The following is a 21034-nucleotide window of genomic DNA, read 5'->3' on the forward strand; positions in this document are numbered from 1 at the left end:
CCAGACGCCCGAACAATTCGTCGTAGTCTATTGAACTACATCGTTTTAGCGAACCAGTTCGAGCAGAGTTCTTTTTTTAGTCGTATCTCGTTGAGTGACCTGAGCAGGGTTCAAACCCCGGCGGAGATCGCCTTCCTGCAGCTTTTCGAAATTCGCGGTTCTTCGTCGACAGTAGCGCAACCTTTCATCCATCATCAACAACAACAAGCCATTCAGAGTTTATTTAGGTTATGTTTAATTGTTTATGTTTACGACCTGTTTCCCATGCTCCATCTCCATTCTTATCAAGTTTTCTCGTGGCTCCTTCATACTCCACACTCCAAAAGGAAAGAAATGGGGTTTCCTCCAATTCCGGCGTGATATGCAAGAAGACTGTGTAGATTTTTCTTCTTGCTGCTACTTCTTCAACAAGTGTAGATAAAACTTAAGAACGTGTATACACTGATCTGCACACGATCAAACTCTGTGCTCTCACTCAAAGTTACTGAATTTATATATCTGCAGGGAAGCACTGTCAGACTGTCAGAGCATTGCTGCTTTGAAAATTCATCCTTCTACTTCGGTTGCAGCAATTATTTCAATTGGTAAATTTTAAATTCTCATTTTTTTTACGAAAGTTGAAAAGTTGATCGCTTTTCCACGGAAAATTTTCTCTTTACAGTCCTTTAATCATGCCAATATCTTTTAATGATGATCGTAGAGAATGGATACTGCTGCACTTGAGTGCCTGCCTCTGCATCGCAATCGCTGCAGCTGCAATGTGGCATCATAGGAAATGAATTCTGTGACGTAATCTTAGCTGTCGGACCTTCTCTCACTGACACATATAAAGAGGTCAGCTTTGACAGGTACCTAGAGTTAAGTTGTGCCTTACCAACATATCGCCAGAGCTCGTGTCCACAAGCTTTTGAGACAGGCTTGTCATTTACTAGTTGGAAGGAACCATTTGGTAGGCTTCTAACTTCAAAGTGATACCATCATGCAACTTTTCAGCACTGTTGTTGCATCGAATGAAGAATTAACATTCAAAACGTTGTGAGCACCATCAGATGTCGCCATCAGATTGAGTGTAGAGCTCCCTCCTGCTACAGAATTGAAATACTTACCACAACTTCAGAGTCTGTCTAGGGAAAATTTTATTTTAATTTAAATGTCGTCTTTATGACACAAGTTGTTATTCTCAGGCCACTGAATTTGTGTCAAATGAGAGAAACAGTTGAGCGATCAAGCCAGAGGTGCAGAAGCCACCATTTCACCCTTTATTTTGTGTCATTTTGGCCCTGTCCACACGACGCGCGGTTCGAGGAACTTATTCGACGAACTGCTCAGTTCCCGGAACTTATTCCTTGAAACGAGGCATGCTGTCCACACGAGTTCGCCTGAACTGAAACCGGAACTTCAATAAAACTGTATAATTATCGCAAAATAATAGATTATTACGGCCGCCAAAGTAACAAAAATAAATGTCAAGACATGTAAAGGACGTAAAAAACTAAAACAAACAAATTCACATCCAAAGAAACATATATAGATGCTCGGAGTACAGAGGAAGTTCCGGGTTTTGGAGGAATAAGTTTTTAGCTCAGCTAAAAACTTCTGGGAACAAGTTCCTCGGAATAAGTTCCGTGAACCGCGCTCGTGTGGACAAGGCCTCAGTCTTTTGCCTCCTCCTGTTTTAAGGCAGCCTTCATGTACTGTAAAGCTGCCTTCACATTGCTGTTTACATAAGAATACGTGCTTTATTATTTTGATTGCTCAAAACACATAGATCACAGTTTCCTTTGCTATAAGTAATTTGCATTAGCAATTGCTATCAGCAATTTCTGCCTGGAAAAATAACCCATTCATTAGTTTCACTCACCAAAAGTAGCTCTACATTCATATTTTCTCCTATTTTTGGTGGGCTTCACACTTTCATTGTGACTGGATTGGTCGTTGGGTTGCAGAAATTTTGCATCTCTAAGTAACACCTGCAGCGCAATTGTTGAAACTTTAATTGGCTTCGTTGGCACGATAAGAAAAGATATAGGTAACCCTATCTTTGCTGAGTAATATATCGATTTTTGATTCTTGTCTTGCTTGACACAAATTTCAACAATCAGGCTGCAGATGGCGCTTATTAGATTTTAAATTTTCTCTCCTGAAATGTTGTATTGTACCTTGGCTACAGAATTTTTGCTGTTTTTATTTAAATAAATAATTTACATTTTATTCTCTACTAGTGTGTTGCAGATTCATCTTTTCAACTTTGGCTTTGAGATCATCTACAAAGATTGAGAAGAAGTACGTAAAAAGCAAGCGCCTTTTAAATGATGCCGGTAAGTTATTTATCAGATTCAAATGCATATTCATGATTTGATTCAAGAAAGAAATGAAAGATTGGAAATTTTAGCGAAATATTTCATATTTTTCAGGGGCTAGAGTATGCAACTTGTACTTATTTTAAAGAGTCGAATATTGAAAAAGGGAAGTATATATCATGTAAAGAGGGAACTTAGTGAGATGGGTAGCTGGATGGAAGAGGGAACTCAGTGAGCTACATCTGTCGTTTTTACAGATAATGTTTTTTATGATGATTAATATCGGGTTTTAAGGCAATCTAAGCAGAGTTTCAGGATTGGAATTAACAAAAGCTTTTTGCTTACCAAGTACTTTAATAAATGGTGAAAAAACGGAACATTCGGTAACCTCTATAAAATAAGTAACAAATTAAATCAGTCTCCTTAATGTAAAATAAAATTAAATTAAAGTATCAGTCTTTCAAAGAATAGTTTAAAATATAAGCGTTGTCCTCTAAAAACGGGTGGCCATTACCCGATTAACCATTAACTAGTTATATGAAAGAACGACGAATGTTGACATGACATCCGCCTTTTTTACATATAACACAGTTTTTGCCTGATTTCTCACTCCAGAATTGAGACCTGGTTCCAAAAATTTGTACACGTGCTTTTGAGGGTCCGTACATTAAAAAAAGCTGCTCTCCCTGAAAACAGCAATTGTTAACATCCGTCGTTTTTTCAGATACGACTTCATATGCATACACAACCATGAGATGTGTTATGTGGTTGCATCATAAGAACTAGGATTAGGTTGTCACTCAATTTTTTATTAATTTTGAATATTTTTGCAACTGAAAATGAGCCTATGACAGCTCCGAAGGTCCTGCCTTTTTAGAATTTTATATCTTAGCCTTGTTTTACCAATTTTTTCTTTTTCATTCTCTCCTGTTCATATTTTTGGGCTATTCAATTTGTGCATTATTATCCACAATGTTTTAACGCATTAAAATAAAATGTCCTGGTTATTTAGTTTTTTGTTCTTGTTTTAGGGTCAGACAAAAATTTTTGACGATGAATCCTTCGATCTCATGTCAGCAGACTATAATAATCCAAGTTTCAACTCATATACTGAAGGCAAGGGCAAAGATCTTGGGAATCCAAATGAATTATCAGAAGTCACTTTGAGAATTACCAACATTCCCCAGGGATTGGAAAAGCAAGGTTTGTTCAATTTATTTTCCAAGTATGGTGAAGTTGAAGTTAAGTACCAGCGGCACTCGATTAGAGAGCCCGGCACACAGATCGCTTATATCAAATATGACACCCAGATTTCAGCCAATCGTGCAATTAAGGAAGTCCATAAAGAACCACCCTTTCATATGAGAGTCCAGTTTGCTCCTCCACAAACTAATAAAACTCAAGCAGGTGATATTCATAATGATAGCAGCATCCTTGAAGCGATGAAACCGGTAGAACCACAGACTGAGCAAAAAAAGCCAGACAACATTTATATTGGCCCAAGATTGGAGGAAATACAGGCAAGTTTTTTCCCCCCAGAAAACACTCATGATTTTATTATCCCTGATAATTTTGATCCCCTTTACTGCAATCCGTTTGTCGGTTTTCATGAAAACAAATATAAAATTTACCCTATTTTAGATGTTAAGTCTGCTGAGTTTATGAACACCCCTAGTAAGAAAGTCTCTTTAGGTCACTGTTTTTATACTGAGGAGAAAGAAGAACGCAAATCTCCAAACAAACCGAAAAGCTTATCGACCGACAAAAAGGTTAAAAGTTCCGAATTTGACCGTTGTGTTCTTTGTCCCCACAAAATTGCTGCCTACAGTTGCTCAACAGAGTGCTCAACATTTTACTGCTCTCTAGCATGCCGAACTAAAGATTGGCCAAACCATCAGCTGATTTGCGGTAAGTCAGTTGTAAGTAATGATGCCTGCGATAATAGTACAAGAAGATCTCTCAAAGTCACACACGTAGAAGACAACTTCATCTATGCGATTAAGTCGGAAGATGTTAAGAGATTTGAAAGCATGAAAAAGCGACTGCAAGAAGAATGTCCAAACCAGCCTAGTTGCAGAATTGTCGCAGGTGGAATATGTGCGATTCTATGTCCCGATCAAGGGGAATGGTGTAGAGGGAAAATTTTGAAGGCTTCCTCCCCTATTTCGACCATACACTTGATTGATTATGGTTTTTCTAAGCAATGCATGGCTACATTCATCAAGTTGCTGCCTTCAGACTTATCCGAAGATGAGCCTTTTGCTCTCAAAATAAAACTTCAAGCTCCCTCTAATTCAGTTTTTATTCCTGGTAGTTTTTTGGAAGTCAATTCTCTCAAACAGGAAGATGATGCATACATAGCTGAGTTTATTGAAAATTCAGATAAAAAGTCATCCATCTCTACATCAGTGTCGAAAACTTCCGACTTTGTCCGTGAAATCAATGTAAAAATCATCGACCTTTCTGCTGGGCGCTGTCCCGGAGACTTTACAGAGGTCACTGTAATAGGAAAATTATCATCTTGCACGTATTATGTTTCCTGGAGAGATCTCACCTCCCTGAATGAATTTCCTTCGGTGAGTGCATATATTAAAATCATCTGGAAAGACAGGAAGATGGTTTTGCCTATTGGAGCCAAAAAGAAAGTTCGCAGCCTTCGCCGGATTTCTAGTGATTTCTTTTACGTAGAGCCTTCTATCATAGAAGATCAAAGTGAGATGAATACTAATCGTGCATCAGTGATAGAATGGCTGGAAGAGGGTAATAAAGGAAAGATCCTAGTCACAAGTTTCAAGAGAGACAACTTGTTTCTTGCTGCTATAGTCCTTGATGATGAATGTAAGGTGCTAGATCAATTGAAGTTAATTCATAAAATAGTCTTTAGTAAGCTGAACAAGAAAATGAAGAATCCGCTAGAGACAGATGATTTTGTTCCCTTGATTGGAGACTTAGTTGGAGTGTACGTAGAACATGAGAGCATTTGGACTAGAGGCATCATTTGGTCTATCTCTCCCAACTTTGTTCGCTGTTCTCTTATTGATCTTGGGTGTGTAGTATCTGTGCATCCAAAGCTAGTAAGACCTTTGGAAAAGAAGTGTGAATCTTATCCCTTTTTTGGGGTTAGTTGTGAAGTGAAAAAAATTGATTCAGAAAAGAAGCTTGAGCTCTTTCAAAAATCCGTAAACACAAAGTATGATTTTACTGTTTTGAAAGAAGGGCCTGATGCAGTCGTTTGTAGTTTGTCAGACAAGGATCAAGAAATTTGCACAATTGAAATGAAAGAATGGGAACCCACTTCTGAAGAAATTGGTTTGAAAGCTGTTGCATTGAAAAACAAGAGCCTAGTCCATATCACACAATTTTATTCGTCATCATTTCTGCACGTAACTCCAGTTAGTCAGGCCAATTTTGTGATCGATCAAAAACTCATGAAGCTCATTCAGTCTTCCCAACCTCTCAAAAACCCGCCCAGATTTGGGCAGCTTGTAGCTTGCAGGTGGAGTAAAGATAATTGCTATCATCGTGCGCAAGTATTTGAACCATTTAAAGATTCTGTTTACCGTATTTTCTTCGTTGACTTCGGCACACAAGAATTAAGTTCACTAGAAAATATTTATGAACTTGACGATGAGTTGCTGAGTTATCCATGTCTTGCAGTTAAAGTCTCCTTAAAAGGTGTAGAAGATGCTGATATTCCAAACTGTGAAGCTGTAAATTACCTAAATTCACTGGGCTTCAAAGAAGAGCCTTTAAAAATAGTGTTTGAGGACAATGACTTGTCTAATGCAGAATTTTATGACTCCTATGATGAATCGATCAATGAGAAAATGAAACAACACTTGAAGGTGGAAGATTTAGCAGAAAATGAAATAATTTATGATGCCCATATAAATTTTGGCAAACTTGAGATCGGTAGTGAGGTTGAGCTTGCCCTCTTAGGAAAACTTGCAGGGATTTACTTCATGTTCAAGCCAAATACAGATGTAGCCCAGTATGTTTTTGGCACTCATCAAAAGTTAATTAACGACTATTGTGAAGGGTTGAAATCCAATGGGTACACACCATATAAAGGAGAAGTCGTTTTTGTCAATATCAACACCCGAGAAATGCCAGAGAGGTGCTGGTGTCGTGCCATAGTCGGGAAAATGAGGGAGTATGGTTCATTTGAGGTAATATTACTCGATTTTGGTGGTCAAGGCGATATTTTAGTTTCATCCATGAGGAGAATGCATCCCAAGTTCGTCACGGTACCAGCTGTTGCCGTGGTCGTTAGACCGAAAATACCTCAGGACTTGGCACAGGGTCAAAGAGAGAAGATTGACTTATTGTTTTCTCCCCTCAAAACATATTCAGGAAAAGTATTGAAGGAGGATGACATAGAGTATCTTGTTGACATGAAATTCCTCAATGATATTTTGAGGCAACTGTAGGAGAAATAATTTTCATTGTTTATAAACCTTTCACACAAACAACTTACTTGTCTGTGTTATAGATCCTCATCCAAAAATCTTTTAAGAATAAGGACCCTACAATCAGAAAAATAATATTGACCTCTTTTATTTTTGAATTTGTGCGTGATACTGTGATGTCCCCAGTAGTACTGTCTGTAAATAAAAAGTTGAAAAACTGTTACTCAAATTTCAAATCTCAACTGCGAATGGATCTGTGAAAAGGAACTTGTATCTTCAGGAGAAAATTTACCTTACTTTTTTTTTCAAAAGTTTAAACTACGTTCTTCTACAACCTAAGATTTTTTTGTCTCGGAACCTGAAGATGCTTATCTCCTTCAATTTTTAAGCTTTCAGGGTCAACATTGCGTCAAAAGTTCCAGATTATCTTGACCAATTTATGTGCAAAACTGTAAGGAAAATTTCCCTCTAGAAAATAAGGTCCCTTCTCATAGACTCTATCATAATTTTATAAAGAAACTGTTAAAACATCCGAGTTAAGAACCCCTTATTGTTCTAGCTTATGTAAATGCTATCTTTACAAGTTTTTTATCTTTTTATTTTAGTAAATTTTAACCAAAATTTTACATTGATTTTACGTTAAATTTTAGTTTTCTATGTTGCATATTTTGCAATTTATTTTTTGTCAAGTGTCAATATGAGTAATTTTTACCTCCTCTAATGTTGATGACCAGCTTTATTATCACAAGAAAAATTTCTATTTTTCCTACTAAAAATTAACACCATGAATTTTCATTTAATTTTTTTCCATTATTATTTCCTTCAATACATTATTGTTTGCATAAAGTTTAGAAAATGTTATTCAGAGTAGTTAGCTTCAGTAGTTATAGGTTTCCTTGTGTAATGGTGTGTATTAAAATTTATCAGACTTGCTAAATCCCATAGGTATTTTAAAATCAATTGTGATGATTATGAGGAAAATCTGCAAAGCCATGCCCCCCTTTTTTTTTTGATCACAGAACTGAAAGTATATTTCTCTTGAATTTTAAAACTTGAACTTTTCTTTTTTTTTTTTTTTTTTTTCCCCCAGCAAAAATTGTTCACAATTAAAATGTTACCAGTACTTAGGGATCCTTAGTCGAATAGTGCTAATTCTAAATAAAAACATCGTAATTTTTTACGAGTACTCATTCCATTTTTCTCCTTTTACTCAGTCAATTCATAAGGAACTGGGGATAAAAATGTATATTGAAGATTGCATATTTTCTATTTTAATGTAGTAGATTTAAGTTTTTTTTTTTTGGAAATGAGAGAAGTTAAAAATTTAATCATAATAATCTTATATTGTTGATTCCACTCAAGTTCTACATTCTACAATCAACAAACTGTGATTCAGTTTTATTAAAATGCTTTGTTGCTTTTGGTTTGATTTTTTGTGTTATTTTTTTATTTTGGTAAGCTTTTTTCTGTAGACTTCTAAATCAAATGTATGTGCCTAAAAATGATCTTGCAATTAAAATCAGTTTTGATGAAAAATTGACATAATTTTCTATTATTTGCCCAGTTCTACCTCACAATACATAGGCGTCGGCCTGCAAGGATGCTTTGAAATAAATGATGCCTATAGTGCAAGCAAAGTATAAACTCTCCAGTCATCTTTTTGCTCTAAATTTAAGAATCTATGTATAAAATTCATTTACACAAAGTAAGATAATCGTTTACATGTAAGGTTTTCCTATGTTGTCCACTGTTACCACTATGACTATCACTATCAAGCCAATGTCTAATCTGAGCAGATTATTGGTTTCAATTTTCATCAACCATAATAAAGCCCATGTCAAGCTAATACTGAATGTCCTCCTGTAAAATGTCAATTTTTGAGGAGAGATATGAATATTTTCTCTTGAAATTCTCACATGATTTAGACCTGATTAGAAATAAAATTATTTGAAAACTCCAGGAAAAAATACTTATTCCCAAAATTCCCTGAAATTTCGTATTCTCTTGAAGGAAATTTGGCAGCGTTTGAAAGCTCATACAGATATGCAAAACTTATCTAAAAGCGAATTGTCAATAGTTTCCTTTGGTAGGACACTCTTTCTGATATACTCAGTCTCACTTAGGAATTCAATTTTTAACAGCTATTGTATTACCATTAATTGCTACTAAATTTCTACTTTTGACAATTCTGACACAGTTTACCTATATGCCGCTCCTCAATCCGATCATACACAAGATGGCAGGGGAGGAGGAGGACGATTACATACATTGTTTTAAGAATTGCCGAAATAAATGAGTATTTGGCAACGTTGTATTTGCCTCCATGTCGTCCGATAAGTGTTGAACCTTATATGTAGCCTTTTTTTGTGCAAAAAGAATAAGGGATTCTTGTATTTTTGGAAGCTATCCGAGAAGTGCGGATCTCAGATAAAGGTGATAAAAATGGTGAAGAACCAGATGGCGATTTTGATGTCGACGATCCCGATGAAGAATGATTTTTTTGAGGGCAGTGATATTTGTTAAACTCAGCTGAACGGACACGGGGCCTTTTGAGAAGGGAAGGGATTCAATAGTTCTAACATTTTACCTTTTTCCTAGGTAGTAAAGTTTCAGAACTATTTGTCAACAAAACCCAATCATTCATCGATTAATCACTGGTTTTTGAATTGTTGATGAATGGAGGTGGGTAAGCAAATTCGGAGACTAATTAGGTACCCACCCTCTTAGAGCCCGTCTAGTCCTGTACATGCTTCACCTACGGAGGGAAATGGAATGCGTCGTTGCGAAGTATTGACTTAATTCAGACGATTTTCGTAAAAGTGTGCAGAGGGAGAAGAGGGAAAGAGAACTCCTTTTTTGTTGGTAGACAGGCATGCTCACCTAAAAAGAGTAAGCATTTTTCATGGAAACCCTAAACCTAAGTAGGTATTAAACCCTGCTCTCGACTGGAACACTCACCCTAGTAGCAGTGGCTGTTGAGGGAAGTTGTAAAAAAACTCGTAAATTTTAAGAGAGCCTAAAATTTACTTCAAAACCACTTGAAAATTACGTAAAAAAGCTCTTGAAATATTCGTATCAGGAAACCCTTTTTGAGGATTTTTTTTTACATAAAGTTGAAGAAAAATCTGAAGTGAATTTTTTTACGTAAATTTTAAGCAAAATTTGCGTATTTTTTTTTTAATACACTTCCTGTGGACAAAAGCGAGGAAAAAAAGTGGCGAACAGGAAAATATAAAAGGAAAAGTTGCAGCCCATAAAAATTGAGGATATATAGTTTGTTAATTTTTACGTAAATTTGACGTTTTCTTTTTATTTAAAATAACAATTTTTTTTATTTAAAATAATTCCTAAAAAGGGTTTCCTACAACGAGTATTTTAAGAGTTGTTTTATCCTGGTAAAAATTGGCAGTAGAATCTGTGTTCCAAAATACCATAGACCTACAGCCGGCTGTAAGATTTCCAATAGCTTCTATAGCCAGCTACACAATTTCTTAAAGCCTTTTATAGCCGATGGCGACTAAGCAACAGCCTGGCGATAAAGTGTATGCTGAACGTTACTAATTACGGATGCTAGGACTTAGTGAGTTCTTGGACTACCGCTCTCTTTTTGGGCCGTAGTATCTTGATTTATTTTGCGAGGGAAGCTCCGTACTTTTGAAGGATGCCTGCCATTCCTAACATATTGGAGCGCCTGCAATTTTGTAAGATACTGTGCAATACCTCTGGTGTGAAATGGTTGCTTCAAGCGCCGTGGTACGCTGCGGCGCGGCGCGGCGGGCGGGCAGCCAACGCGAAACGCGCATTGGCGCCTTCAAACCTAACAGGGATACTTCACGCATTGCGCAATGCGTGAAGTATCCCTGTTAGGTTTGAAGGCGCCAGTGCGCCGCCGCTCCGCTTTGTGATAGGCTCTAATATTTAATCTCGTGGAGTCAGCGTTTTTCAACTCATGACTTTGAAATGTTTGCACACTCTGTATGGATTATTCTCATTTTAATTGATGAAAAAAAAAAAAAAATATGTAGTAAAGGAAAATATAATGTGCGTTTTGTAAAAATTAAGGTGATTCCGTACAAACTTAAGGATTTACAAAGCACACGAATTTCTACACAATTTCTTATAGCCTTTTATAGCCGATGGCGAAAAAGCAAGGCAGGCGATAAAGTGTAAAGCCCGGCGATAGGAACTATAAGCCCGGCTGTATAATTTTTTATCGCTTCGTGTAGCCCGGCCGTATAATTTTTTCCACTTTCTACAGCCAGCTGTATGATTTTCTATCGCCTTCTTCAGTCGGCTATAAGAACTCCTATGGTATTTTGAAACGCAGCTCCTATCGCCAATTTTTACCAGGGTACTTAAAATTTACGAACTCTTAAAATTAACAAGTTTTTTACATTTTTTTGACATCTTTTTGTAGAATTTTTTCTAAGAGCCATTGCTACTAGGGCAGGTTTGAGCACGTGAAGTATACTTTTGCCGTTCCTAGGTATTTCGAGACGGGGGGAAGGAAGTAACTCTCCCGTTCGAGAGTTGGTGCTAAAACTACAATGATGGTGAGAGGACTGTTTTGGTCTCAGTGGCCATGGCAACCTGGAGGATGGACACCAAACGAACCGCCTAGTGAGTAGTTTAGCATGCCTGATCCATTCCGAATTCATGCTTCTCTTATTCGTATTTGTGGTTTGAGATCGCTCCGGTGTCGAACGGAAGTCTTAAATGTGACGTGCGGGTCGACCGCGGATCAAAATTGGGACTGCTCCGAGCGTGTTCATTGTTTTAATAAATCGTCTTACGAAAAATTCGTACTTAAATTGGTAACGGCAGAAATTGATGAGACTGTGTAGGTAGTGCTTTTCAAATCGTTTGTCCGCGGCGAGAGATGTTCGATCACTCTTTGCCGCTGTTGTTCTTGAATCTCGGGGGTGAGATGATGTACATCATCGACCAGCGCCTCAAGGCTCAAGAGGTTGACGTGGAGAAAGCCAAAACAGGTAAGGCTTCTAATTATATTGTAAGTGCAACCCAAGCAGGACCCGTTGCAATCAATCCATGACAAAATGCGTGGGTGTCTCAAGCTGCAACGTTTAACAATCGCAGATTATAATTTTACTTGCCTCGCAGAAAGCCAATTCGAATTCTTCCTTGTTATTTCGTGCGACTTTCGTAGAATGACTGAAGGAAAATCATGAAAAATGTCATCAGCCAAGTACCTAGCACAAATTGATTGCAATTCCATGGTAAAATTATTGCCTTTTCATCGGAGTACTAATCGGAGGAACTTCCTATTGAAATTTATTGCTATAAAATTAAATCAAGTTTTACAGTGCCGGATTTACCTTACTTACCGCACCCTTCTCATTCGTTTTGAAACATCAATAAGAACCATCAAATGGACGTGCCTCCCCCCCTCCCCCCCCCTCCCCGGGTGCAAAAAACGCGCTTACTCGTGTTGGGCACATTTTTTTGTGAAAGCCCTGTCAACACTCCAATATAAGTTCCCGGAACTTCGCGGAAGTTAAGTTCGCCGTAAGTAAACCCATCTCTGCGTGAACAGATAAATGACATATTTCTCTTAACTTAAGTTAAGTTACTTACGGCGAAAGTAAACCCATCTCTGCGTGAACTAGAAAATGACATATTTCTTCATTATTAGGTAATACCTATGATATATACAGGGTTATTCAAAAGTTACGCACCACTGGCCATAACTTTAGTTCTAATTATGATATCGATTTGCGGTTTGTGGCGTCCTTCCTCATATCGAGGGGGAAACTTTTTGAGGTACTTTTCAGTTCTTCGACCCCCCAGGGGGAGGGGGGGCGGGGGGCAACTCAAAAATTTCAAATGGCAACCCCCATCATGTGATACATCGTTAGAAAGAGCATGAAAAAAGAAAATTTTTGGCGCAAACCGGAAGTCGATCTGACCCCCCTGTCAAAAGTTAGGGGGGTCCAAAGGTTATTTAGGGGGTCCGTACCTTCATTTTTTAGAGTAGCTTCGGCGGCTCTTGGACATACCGTTTCTCTTTTCAAAGAGTCCTCGAATACTCCAAGTCTGATACCGAAGTCTTCATATTGCCCCCGGGCCACCACAGCCCCCCCGTAGGGGGGGATGGGCCTGTTACAATGAAACATTGCATTAAAATGCGAAAAGTCACAGAAGAGCTTCAAACTTAGCATCAAATCCGAGTGGAACTTCTTGCCGATGTTAACGCAAACGCAGCCTGCGACTTTAAAGTGAGTTTTCAAAACTCTTAGCCCCCTGCCCCCCTCATTTTTGGTTGCAGAGCGGGTAAAAACCGGGAAATTCACTACAAATAATGCCCAAAACTAATGTCCAACTTGAGGAGGACCCTTGAAACGTTGCGATCAGTCGGAGAATTGGAATACAAGGACTGCCACCCCCTTAAAGTACGGAAACATCCAAAACACCCCCGCTGCCCCCCTCATTTTTCGTTGCGGAGCGGGTAAAAACCGGGAAAATCGCCAGAAATGATGCCCGAAACCACTGTAGAACTTGACGAGAACCCTTGAAACGTTGCGCTCAGTCGGAGAACTGCAACACAGGAACTGCCGCCCACTTTAAGGACGGAAACATCCATAAAACCCCCGCTGCCCCCCTCTTTTTTCGTTGCAGAGCGGGTAAAAACCGGGAAAATCGCCAGAAATGATGAACCGGTTCTTACCAGCTCTGCAACGAAAAAAGAGGGGGGCAGCGGGGGTTTTATGGATGTTTCCGTCCTTAAAGTGGGCGGCAGTTCCTGTGTTGCAGTTCTCCGACTGAGCGCAACGTTTCAAGGGTTCTCGTCAAGTTCTACAGTGGTTTCGGGCATCATTTCTGGCGATTTTCCCGGTTTTTACCCGCTCCGCAACGAAAAATGAGGGGGGCAGCGGGGGTGTTTTGGATGTTTCCGTACTTTAAGGGGGTGGCAGTCCTTGTATTCCAATTCTCCGACTGATCGCAACGTTTCAAGGGTCCTCCTCAAGTTGGACATTAGTTTTGGGCATTATTTGTAGTGAATTTCCCGGTTTTTACCCGCTCTGCAACCAAAAATGAGGGGGGCAGGGGGCTAAGAGTTTTGAAAACTCACTTTAAAGTCGCAGGCTGCGTTTGCGTTAACATCGGCAAGAAGTTCCACTCGGATTTGATGCTAAGTTTGAAGCTCTTCTGTGACTTTTCGCATTTTAATGCAATGTTTCATTGTAACAGGCCCATCCCCCCCTACGGGGGGGCTGTGGTGGCCCGGGGGCAATATGAAGACTTCGGTATCAGACTTGGAGTATTCGAGGACTCTTTGAAAAGAGAAACGGTATGTCCAAGAGCCGCCGAAGCTACTCTAAAAAATGAAGGTACGGACCCCCTAAATAACCTTTGGACCCCCCTAACTTTTGACAGGGGGGTCAGATCGACTTCCGGTTTGCGCCAAAAATTTTCTTTTTTCATGCTCTTTCTAACGATGTATCACATGATGGGGGTTGCCATTTGAAATTTTTGAGTTGCCCCCCGCCCCCCCTCCCCCTGGGGGGTCGAAGAACTGAAAAGTACCTCAAAAAGTTTCCCCCTCGATATGAGGAAGGACGCCACAAACCGCAAATCGATATCATAATTAGAACTAAAGTTATGGCCAGTGGTGCGTAACTTTTGAATAACCCTGTATCTCACATAACGATATATTTCTTCCATTGATAGGAAATAAACGAAACAATTGTGAAAGAACAAGCATATGTATATAAATGTGGTCTAATCATTTTAGTTTCCGCCGCCGCGCCGACTGCACTGTGTTTATGGCGCAATGCGTGAAGTATCCCTCCAGTCTTGTAGGCACTATGCGTTTCACGCCGCGCCGACCACTGACTGACTGCGCTGTGTTTGATGCAATGCGTAAAGTATTTATGCAGTCTTGTAGGCGCTATGCGTTTCTTGCCGACCGTCGCGCCGCGGGCTTCTCCTGTTCATCCTAAGTCCTCGTCATCATTGCTCTCTGCACCCATGAAGAAAAAAATATTTTGAGATTAGTGTCAAACCCTGCTCAATTCAAGGCGTCGAATCAATTGCACATGGTCCCGAGAAACGGTAAAAAACGAGTGTTTTTGACCGTTTGGTGAAAGTTCACCAAACGCGCGTCTTTTGACCATTTTTTCGGTTCAGGAAACGTTTCTGAGCCTCGGAGTCATGCGCAATCGATTCTACGCTTTAGATTACGTCAGATTAGACACTTTAATCTCGATTTTTTTTCCTCGTTCAAAATCGAGAGAAATCGACAAGGATTACCTAACATCTGGGATCAAAATCGAAAGTTCTCGGATCGGGCTGAAAGGAAGCTAGCCTTCTTGGAAATGAGGCGCTGAGTCCAATTTTCTGCTCCACGAGTCCTCTGGCTTGGATGATATGCGAAATAGGGATTTGGGTTTTTCGAAGACGGTAGGTACCTAAATGACACATGTTACTTACTCGGTTAAGGAAGGCGCAAGGCTCCTCATTAAATTACAGCTACTGACTTAAGACCGTTACCTAATTTGATCAAATTTGGATGTATGTTCTTCTTCCGTTCGGTTTTTAGTGCTTAACGACATTGGGAAGATAATGCTGAATCAAAGATGTTTGGATGAGTTGTTCAAGCCGCAGGAGGTGTACAATCGTCAAGCCTTGAAAACTCTATTCCATGACCTGGCTCACGCCTCCATAATGCGGCTCAACGAAATCAGTATGGATAAACTTTTCGATTTGATGATCATGGTGTTCAAGTACCAGCTCGTCCAGTGCTCCAAGCCGCAAGATCTTCTCCTCATTACTCTTAATCACCTTGACTCTATTCGTTACCTTCTTACCACACCATTCTGTCACAAACAGCTTGATGTTACCTATTTCATGTTGATCAAGGTGAGCTCCCAGAATAGTTTGTGATTAAACATTTTATTTCCTAATCGATGATAGGTACTTATCCTACATTTCATGTTGAAATAGGGGTGCACAGGCTTCAAGTTCACCAGTGAATTCATAATTGAATGCATGAACTGAATTAATGTAATGTACCTGAGTAGGTAATATAAATAAATAGAATAAATTATGATTCATAGGTAATAAATTATCACACGAGAGGATTTTATCCATCCGCAAAGAAAGTCTTAATAATAATTAAGGAAAATTTTCGGTCATCGATTTCGTATAAATCGTATTAAGTAATTTTTTTTTTTTTTGGGGGGGGGGGCTTATAAATTTGCTGAAAATGGCTTTGAAAAACCCTCATCCTTCCTGAATACTCATCACATTGAAAATTGCGGTGTATGAAAGTCGCTAAAATATCATAAAAAATAGAGTAGGTACCTAGCTAGGAGCAGAAGGTCCAGGCACTTGAAAAAAAAGGAGAAGAATTCAAAACATGAACAGCGACATCGGCTCTTTCGCTATTTAGAAATGATTCCTTTCATTTTATATACCTAACAAAGTATCGTGTGTGAAAATACTTAAGTAATATTGATTTCATAAAGAAAGAAAAAAGAAAGTGAGTGACATTGAATCAAAATGAGCGCTCTCAGTGACAAAAAATCGGTCGGATGTTTTAAATGCAACGTTTGAAGGAATTAGAATAAATTTCAATGATTAGGTACCTAGCACCAGGCCAAATGAAATAGGTAGTTGAGTCAACTTTGGAGTCTCATTATTTAACCGAAACCAGTTGGCATCTTTATTTTGCTCTATCCTCTGCATTATTGAATTGTTCCTCCTTGAAGTTTATTGTATTATTTTTTTTCTCGCTGACATCCGTAGACTTACAGTCAGGTCACAAGTGGGGATTTGCAAAACATACGGTTCCATCTACTCAGCTTCTTTCAGGACATTCGGATACGGGTCTCTCTTTTCCTTCGCCAGGGTCTGCAAAATAACGATGGTGGTTTCATCATATCAACTAATTACACCTTGCCCTATGGTAAGACTCTCAAGTCATAGTAATGATGAAGTAAAACATAGGTATTGCCCATTCCAGCTATCGCATCTCCACTTTTATTTTTGTAATTCCTTATCCCTTGCATGCAGCAAAAGAGGAAAAGTAATCTGAAACTGGCTTTAGAGCCAGTTGACAAAAAAATTATGAAAAATCATGTCATTAGTGACATGATTTTGTATTCCTTTCAATTGGACGTTTGAAAGGTGTACCTAGCTGTTATTCAGAAAAAATCTCCTAGCCTCTTATGAACCATCATAACAGCAGCGAAAAGAAAACTTAGATATATCTGAGTAGGTATGAATACAATCATGACTTGTTTACTTCTTGCTATAAAATAATGATTGATAAGTATGTAAAATCCAACTCAATAAAAATAAGTACGGATTGAGGGAATAAACTCATTTCTTTGAACGTAAGCAAGGAAAAATTTAAGCCTGAGGGAGAAAATTCCAGTGCTGTCATACTAATAGCACATAGAAAAATGATTTAGAGTTAGGAATGTAAAGAAAATGAAATGTACAAAACTGAAAGAAATTAACGACAACATTATCGAAATATACTGGAAAAATAAGGGTACAAACTGAGCTAGATGAATAAGAAAGAAAAGAGAATCAGATATTTAAAAGATTCCAACTCACAAAAGGAATTAAATTAAATTCTAGCACATTGCAAAGTTGGAATTTCGACCTTGAAGAAGGGACCGCAGGATCCCGAAAAGCATTGGCATTTACTTTGATTTATTTTGTGAGTTTGAGTTCTTCATTTCCTGACTATATTTTTTCTTTCTTGAAGTGGTACATCGTATGCCTATCATATGAAAAGAGTAAAGGCTAGGAACCTAATGGAGTTCTTGAATTCATTTCTTCCAGAGTATGAGGTGCCAGGCAGCATTAGACTTTACAATTCTGAAGGTTGCATCTGTGATCTTCTTAACTTCTCACCTGGGGGTAAATATACTCAAGCTCCAGAACCAAGCTCCTTAGAATTGAGGGGGAAAAGGTGCACTACCTTAGGCACCAATGTGTAAGTATAAACGCAAACGCAGTAAATGTAAGGATAAAAGCAACAGTGTGAATGACAGCTCATATTTCCTTTATAGCGTAAGAAGAGTGAATCCAAAATCATAAACTTCCCAATTTAAAACTAAGGAACTTGTCTTCAATTATTATTAATGAGGCGATAAATGTGAGAAATGTAGTTCAGCATCTTTTGAAACATATAATAAGTAAGAGCAGGAATTTTGGCCAACTATAATGGGAGTTTTAGAATCAAACAGATCCAACTGGAATCACAAAACTGCATTTCACGGTGCTTAATTCTCTCTCATATTTTGATTTTTTCGAAAGATAACTAAACTATTCAATGCCCTTAAACTATCTATGAACTATCTATCTATGGTACTCAAGATTAATAGTTCTCACAAAATTTTAAAATCCTCTCTTGCTTAGTTTTCTATTTGAAAAATAAAAAATCAAGGAAAATTATGCAGCGCCTGATTAACTTAGGCTGATTTCCATGAAATCTGCCCATTTTACTGTTACTGTGAAGTATTACAATGACTGAGAGGCATGGGCGGAAGGATCAGGTATGGAAAAGGGGGGAGGGGTCCAGCCTGCCTCAGAAATCTATTGGGCCCCTTCAAGAAATAGGAGTAAGACCACTCAATTTTTTAAAAATTTCCGGAGAAGGGTCCCTGGACCTCCCTTATAGCTACGGAGATCCCTTGGACCCCTATATAGAGCTGGGAAAGCCTCACAAATCGCCCATAAAAGGGTGTTTTTAGTGTACCCTAGACCCCCTCAGGCGAGGTGACCTTCCGACCTCCCCCGCCACCCCTCCCATAGAAGTTCCAGGTTATGCTCATGTTATAAGGCCAAAGGATGCTACCAGTTTTGTATTAGACACTGATGATGAGTAAAAAAAGGTTACAATTATCATAATATTTAACCCTAAATGTTGACATATTTAACACAAATTTGATAATTCTGGTAGTGGTGCTTCAGATTTTTGAGTGTCTTGAATTATGAAGATCCTGCCACTGATTATCGTTTTTGAAAAAACAAAATTCAAAAGATCCTCATTTTAGGGGACACTTCATTGTCTTTCGTTTGGTTTTTTTAGATATTCTGCCATTAAGCCACACAAAAAAGAGGATGAAAATTTTTGGAGCACTTGTGATAGTGTTAGTTCGGAGCAATGGCATTTCACAGACACTGATTGTGGATTGCGAGAGGAACTTAATTTGTTGATAAAACAGCTGGGAAATAGGCAAGATACTAAGGGGGAAGGTTCTCTCTCATCTGTAACAACTTTCAACCTCTTCGAAGAGGACACTGATCCCACAAGGTGAGTTCAAAGCATCCGTTTCCCTATTTTCGTTGGTTTATAACGGCATGAAAGCCAAATTCTAATTGGTTGACAGTACATTTTTCTCTAGATGATTTATACTTTGCAAAAACAATCAATATCAAAGATGATTTATATTTTACAAAAACAATCAATATCAAAGACACTCCTGACATAATGAGATAGATCAAAATAGAGGGGCAGTATGAAAAGTTGGTGTAGTGGTCAGACCAGTCAAACTTATTTATTTCAAGTATTCCTCTGTGTGAAAATCACTCCTGCCCATAAGCAAATCTACAAAAAAAAAAAAAAAAAAAAAAAACCCTTTAAAAATTTTTGAGAAATAATAGAAGCAAATGAAATTTTCCATTCATGCTCGAACACAAAAGTAGCAAAATAAAATTTTCAAAACTTTCAGTACTCATTACCTGACAGATTCTCTTTCTAGCTTACAAGTGTCTTCGTTTCTCAAAATTGGATGTATTTCTACCAAAGGGAACTACGTGCATTGAGACATGTGCCCTAAGACCCATAAGAATATATGCATAACAGGGCTCACGTCGTTATGCACATAGTTCCGTTTGGCAGAAATACGTCCAATTGATCTTTCATTAACAGCTATCCCACAAGCTCCTGACATGCAATAAAATCAAAAACTGAGGGCCCATAGGCAAGAGTTTGTTAAATTTGCCTTTACACATCTTATTAATACTTAGAATAAAATGAACTTTTTAGAATTCGACAGAAATAACAAATTTGAGGGGAAGCCTGGAGCACTATTGGAAAAAAACTTTGTCTTGTTAATAACTAACAATAAGTGATGGATGAATTTACACAGGATATGGAGAAAATAAAATTTTATTGCGAAACACATATGGTGGAGCATTTGTCAAGAAGTAATTAGTGAATAGAGGGTTAAATTGGCGTTTTCATATTTTAGGTGTCAAGCAAAAAGAAGCGATCAGATGCTCAGCCTCCCGACGAAGGAGCCTCTTCATTCTGCAACTTTAAAAAATGTTATGACTGAGATGTCCGAAATCGAGTCTGGCATCGAGGAGAACTTGAAGAACAAAGACTTAATTGAATTAATGAACGAGTTGGATCCAACTTAGGGCCTCAAAAATACCTCGAAAACCCTCCTGGAGAATGTATGTACAAATCAAAGTCTTTCACTGCGGATGATCAAGTTTGCTCAGGCCTCAAGCAAGGATGCAGAAACTTCCTGAATACGTGATCGCTGCTGTTGGGTCGATCAATGATAACATTGGAAAGAAGTGAAAAATGAGGAGGCCAGCGCGTAGAAGGTGTAAAGATCCAGTATTTTGTGTTAAATCATGGTGAAAACTGCCCGTTTGTTGCAAAATCGAGATAAATAGCAGATACAAAGAGAGAGGGCAAACTGTTGTCATCATCATAAAAATTTTGGAGAAAAAAGAGTTTTCTAAAATGGGAAGGCCAGTTTGAAAAATAGAAAGGCTAGGAATATTCTGCATCCCGGGCCTTACAAACCAAAAATTTCAACATTGAAAAAATCCTCAGGAGGTTCAAAACAACACATTAAAAGTTGCATAGTATTTATCAAAAAATACATCAAAGGTTAGACTGCTTTTTTACCAAGGATAACAAATAAGATGAGGAAATGCCCCGCCTCCTGACGCTAATGATTGTCGAAGGTCCTTGAACCGATTGAATTAACACAATTTAAAGATTATTAGAAACAATCATACTAAGACAGTAGCACTCGATGTTGAATTCTTAACCACCAAAGGCCTCTCTTCACCACTATAGAACATAAAAGAATATGAAAATGAAAAATTCCTGATGAATTACGGATAAATATGCTCTGAATCGGATTTTAAATTGAATAGTGGATTTCAAAACGAAGCACCGGATTTAGAGATTCCGACTAATTGAACTGAGAGGGGAGCTAAAGACCCCCAAAGATAGAAATGCTGAGAAGACTGAACTTGATACTGAACTTTTCTATCATCACAAGACTTTCTCTACGCTGAGAAAATCATCGATAATGAATA

At 38.3% G+C, this 21034-nt stretch overlaps 2 protein-coding genes across 2 annotated transcripts; both read left to right on the forward strand.

Annotated features, from left to right (window-relative positions):
• The first annotated feature begins 241 nt into the window (after nucleotides 1–241).
• On the forward strand, nucleotides 242–8076 carry vret (vreteno). The gene is made up of 3 exons (XM_019062231.2): nucleotides 242–584; nucleotides 2223–2318; nucleotides 3332–8076. Exons 2-3 carry the CDS (start codon nucleotides 2310–2312, stop codon nucleotides 6728–6730), a joined length of 3408 nt encoding a protein of 1135 aa, XP_018917776.2. The 5' UTR covers nucleotides 242–584; nucleotides 2223–2309; the 3' UTR covers nucleotides 6731–8076.
• Nucleotides 8077–11172: 3096 nt separating this feature from the next.
• OSCP1 (Organic solute carrier partner 1) lies at nucleotides 11173–20932 on the forward strand. Its single transcript, XM_072299597.1, has 6 exons — nucleotides 11173–11700; nucleotides 15270–15589; nucleotides 16478–16637; nucleotides 17525–17678; nucleotides 18777–19001; nucleotides 19942–20932. The coding sequence occupies exons 1-6, from the start codon at nucleotides 11589–11591 to the stop codon at nucleotides 20111–20113; spliced, it is 1143 nt and encodes a 380-aa protein (XP_072155698.1). The 5' UTR covers nucleotides 11173–11588; the 3' UTR covers nucleotides 20114–20932.
• Nucleotides 20933–21034: the final 102 nt, after the last annotated feature.

Source organism: Bemisia tabaci, chromosome 4 (assembly GCF_918797505.1).
Source record: "Bemisia tabaci chromosome 4, PGI_BMITA_v3".
In the NCBI taxonomy this organism is placed as follows: domain Eukaryota; kingdom Metazoa; phylum Arthropoda; class Insecta; order Hemiptera; family Aleyrodidae; genus Bemisia; species Bemisia tabaci.